Source organism: Penaeus japonicus, unplaced genomic scaffold, assembly GCF_977035675.1.
Source record: "Penaeus japonicus unplaced genomic scaffold, GWHDUDI00000001_assembly GWHDUDI00000016, whole genome shotgun sequence".
In the NCBI taxonomy this organism is placed as follows: domain Eukaryota; kingdom Metazoa; phylum Arthropoda; class Malacostraca; order Decapoda; family Penaeidae; genus Penaeus; species Penaeus japonicus.
In genome coordinates, this window is record NW_028234418.1 from 5,466,409 (window position 1) to 5,470,008 (window position 3,600).

At 41.9% G+C, this 3,600-nt stretch overlaps 1 protein-coding gene across 1 annotated transcript in view; it reads right to left on the reverse strand.

The window, feature by feature from the left end:
- Nucleotides 1-539: 539 nt before the first annotated feature.
- Nucleotides 540-3,600, reverse strand: part of LOC122263167 (uncharacterized) — a 4,358-nt gene continuing 1,297 nt past the window's right edge. Inside the window, exons 2-4 of the mRNA XM_086545615.1 lie at nt 2,964-3,122; nt 1,595-1,999; nt 540-1,561 (exon numbers count right to left, since the gene is read on the reverse strand). Coding sequence (XP_086401741.1) covers nt 1,316-1,561; nt 1,595-1,999; nt 2,964-3,122 — 810 coding nt within the window. The 3' untranslated portion in view covers nt 540-1,315. The remainder of the gene's footprint in view (nt 1,562-1,594; nt 2,000-2,963; nt 3,123-3,600) is intronic.

The window sequence follows — 3,600 nt, forward strand, 5'->3', positions numbered from 1 at the left end:
CTCTCTCTCTCTCTCTCTCTCTCTCTCTCTCTCTCTCTCTCTCTCTCTCTCTCTCTTTCCTCCCTCTCTCCCTCTTCCTTTCCACTCGCATTCTTCTGGTGAGTTTTATGCTTGTCGTTAATTAAGGCATGTATCCCTTTTTTATTTTGTTTCGAGCAGGAGTGTTTCATGAACCAGCTGTACATGTCTGTATTGGTAAATTCATATGGGATAGAGGGGGAGAGGGGGCGTAAAGAAAAGGGTGTTTCAGAAAGGATTTCGTGAGTTTGGGGTGCCTTCACTAAAAAAAAAAAAAAAAAAAAAAAAAAAAAGGGATTACGTGAGTTTGGGGTACAATCACAAAAAAAAGTTTGGGAACCACAGAAAAAAATCTTTAGCTGATACACTACACCTATAAGTGTGTTTGTGTTTATAGATTTAATGTATTAAAATCAAGAGCCAAATATCACAGTATTTTATTAAGATACAAAACAGAATACAAAATCTCACTTTGCTTCACTCCTGAAAATAAAACGAGAGCTATATTCACTTCACTCCATTATAAAACAGAAAAAGAAAGCGTTAAAAAAAACAGCATATAATTATCTAAATCTACTAATACAGCTTAATGAATAGATCCTCCAACTTACAAATACAAAATACAAGACGAACAAACACACACACACACAAAAAAAAACATGTACAAAGAAACACCTGTTTGTATTATAATCTAGGAAGCTTTTTTTTGCCATTGGATCTAATCTAACAAGCTTTAGATATAAAAATGCCATTACGAAAGTTATTAAAAGAAAATCACTGCTAACGAAATATTCAAATATTTCACTATCATTATAAATTAGAAGCATGTACTATATTATTTGCAAGCTCATTGCATGGCTTTGATGTCTAGTATATAGATAATGATAGTTATAAAAATAATGATAGTAATTATATTAATTTGAATTCATGTAACAATATCGATAATGATAATAATGATAATAATGAAGATAGTAATATTAATGATAATCTTAATAATAACAATACAACAATAAAAATTATAATAATGGTAAAATTGATAATAATAATAATAATGATAATAACAATTATATCATTGATAATGATAATAATAATATAATACTATTGATAATAGAAATAATGATGATAATGATAATAACAATGATAATAATAATGATAATAATAATAATAATAATAATGATAATAATAATAATAATAGTAATAATAATAATAATAACAATAATAACAGTAATAATAATAATAACGATAATAATACTGATAACGACATAACTAATCTGTCAACTCCCCTACAAGAAACTCATCACTCCGGAGATATTTCGCGACCAAAGAAAACGCTTTCAGTCGGTTGTCTTCGCCTAATGATCTTGACAGGAGTTTTGACAGGACTCTTGACAGCACTCTTGACAGCAGACTTGACAGCACTCCACACATAGACGGAAGAAGGCCTGCCATTGTATACGAAGCCTTTCTTAAGATTTACCAATGGTTTGGACGAGTGGGTCTTGGCAAGGGGGGGATAGGGGGGGTTGACAGGTACTGTTGCTGTGGGCGGTGATGGTGGTGGTTGTGGTTGTTGTTGTGGTGGTTGTTGTGGTGGTGATGGATATTGTGGTTGTTGTTGTGGTGGATATTGTGGTTGTGATTGTGGTGTTTGTGGTCGTATTTGTGATGGATATTGTGGTTGTTGTTGTGGTGTTTGTGATCGTGGTGGTGATGCATATTGTGGTTGTGATTGTGGTGGTTGTGAAGGTATTTTTGTCCCTTTTGTTTTTGTTGTTGAAGGTGTCATTGCACTGATGTTGATCTTCGTTTTTGTGAACGAGTTAGAAGTCGTTGTATTCGGTCGCGGGTGGAGACGGAGATGCGGGTGTGGGCGTAGGCGCGTGTGCGGGTGGAATGGGCGTGATCTATGGGCGTTGATAAGGGGGAGATTCCAGTGTTGGACACGATGGGGTTTCCCGTTGTTGACGAAATGCACCGGAAGCTGCAGAGAGAAAAGTGAACAAATAAATGAATGAATAAATAGATAAATAAATAGATAAATAAAAATGATAAATAAAAAACAAACAAACTATACAACCAGTGTAGTTAGATGTAAAAAATAGAAATAAATAAAAACAGTAGAGTACAACAGTGTGGTTAGATGTAGCTCGTGCGAAGACAGGATAATAAATAAAAAAGTCAATGGCTTACGCGTGTGTGTGTGTGTGTGTGTGTGTGTGTGTGTGTTTGTGTATGTACGTTTTTTTTATGCACGTGTAATGTGTAATACGTGGTGTGTTTGTGGGGGCGTGCGTGCGTGTATGTGTGTACGTATATGAGTGTGTCTGTGTGTATTAGTGTGCATGTGTATGTGTTAGTATATGTACGTTATATCTATAGATATTTTTTTTTTGCTCTCTCTATCAGAACATCAACCAACGTATTTCTCCATTTACTTACCTATCAACACACATCATCTTCCCAACACCCCTCCCCTCCACCTTCCCCCTCATCCCCCACCCTTCCCACCCCCAACCCACCCCCATCCCCATCCCACCTCCCATTCCCACCCCACCTCCCAACCCCCACCCCCACCTCCCCCTTCCCCCCAACCCCCACCCCACCTCCCACCACCCCCTTCCCCCCTCCACCCCACCCTCCCCTTCCCCTCCCCTCCCCCCATCCCACCTCCCCCACCAACCCCCATCCCATCCCCCATCCCACCTCCCCCACCATCCCCATCCCCCACCATCCCCATCCCCATCCCCCCAACCCCAGACCCTACGCCCCCCCAACCAACCCCTACCACCAAGGACGAAACCTCCGAGCCCTCATCTCCATACACCAACCCATCCCCAACCCATCCCCATCCCCCATCCCCATCCCCCACCCCACCTCCCCCATCCCCTCCACCCCACCTCCCCTACCCCCACCAACCCTCCCCAATCCCCTCATCTCACACTCACCTTCTCCAGACTGTGTGAGGGAGACGGCACGGTGTTGGGTCTGAAATAATAAGGTGAAGGTGGCAGCTTGATGAAGAAAATAGGTGAGTCACCTGCCTTGCTCCGCCCTTGGACCACCTTGACCTCACCTGCTCTGCTCTCACCTAGACGTTTGATCACCTGTTGGAAGGGGGGATAAGGTGAGTATAAGGGGAAGGGTGGTCGGAGGTGAGGGTGGGTGGGGTGGGGTTGGGGTGAGACGAAATGGGGGGGGTGAGACAAAATGAGGGGGTGGGGGGGTGAGACAAAATGAGGGGGTGGGGGTGAGAGAAAATGGGGGTGGGGTGGGGGTGAGACAAAATGAGGGGGTGGGGGGGGGGGGAGACAAAATGAGGGGGTGGGGGTGAGAGAAAATGGGGGTGGGGTGGGGGTGAGACAAAATGAGGGGGTGGGGGGGGGTGAGACAAAATGAGGGGGTGGGGGTGAGAGAAAATGGGGTGGGGGGTGGAAATGGGAGAGAAAATTGTAATGATGATAGAAATGATGATGATGATGATGATGATAATGATTAATGATGATGATATTTATAATTATTATTATTCATGATGATAATACAGACAATAGTAACAATGGTAAAAATAATAATGATGATAATGAT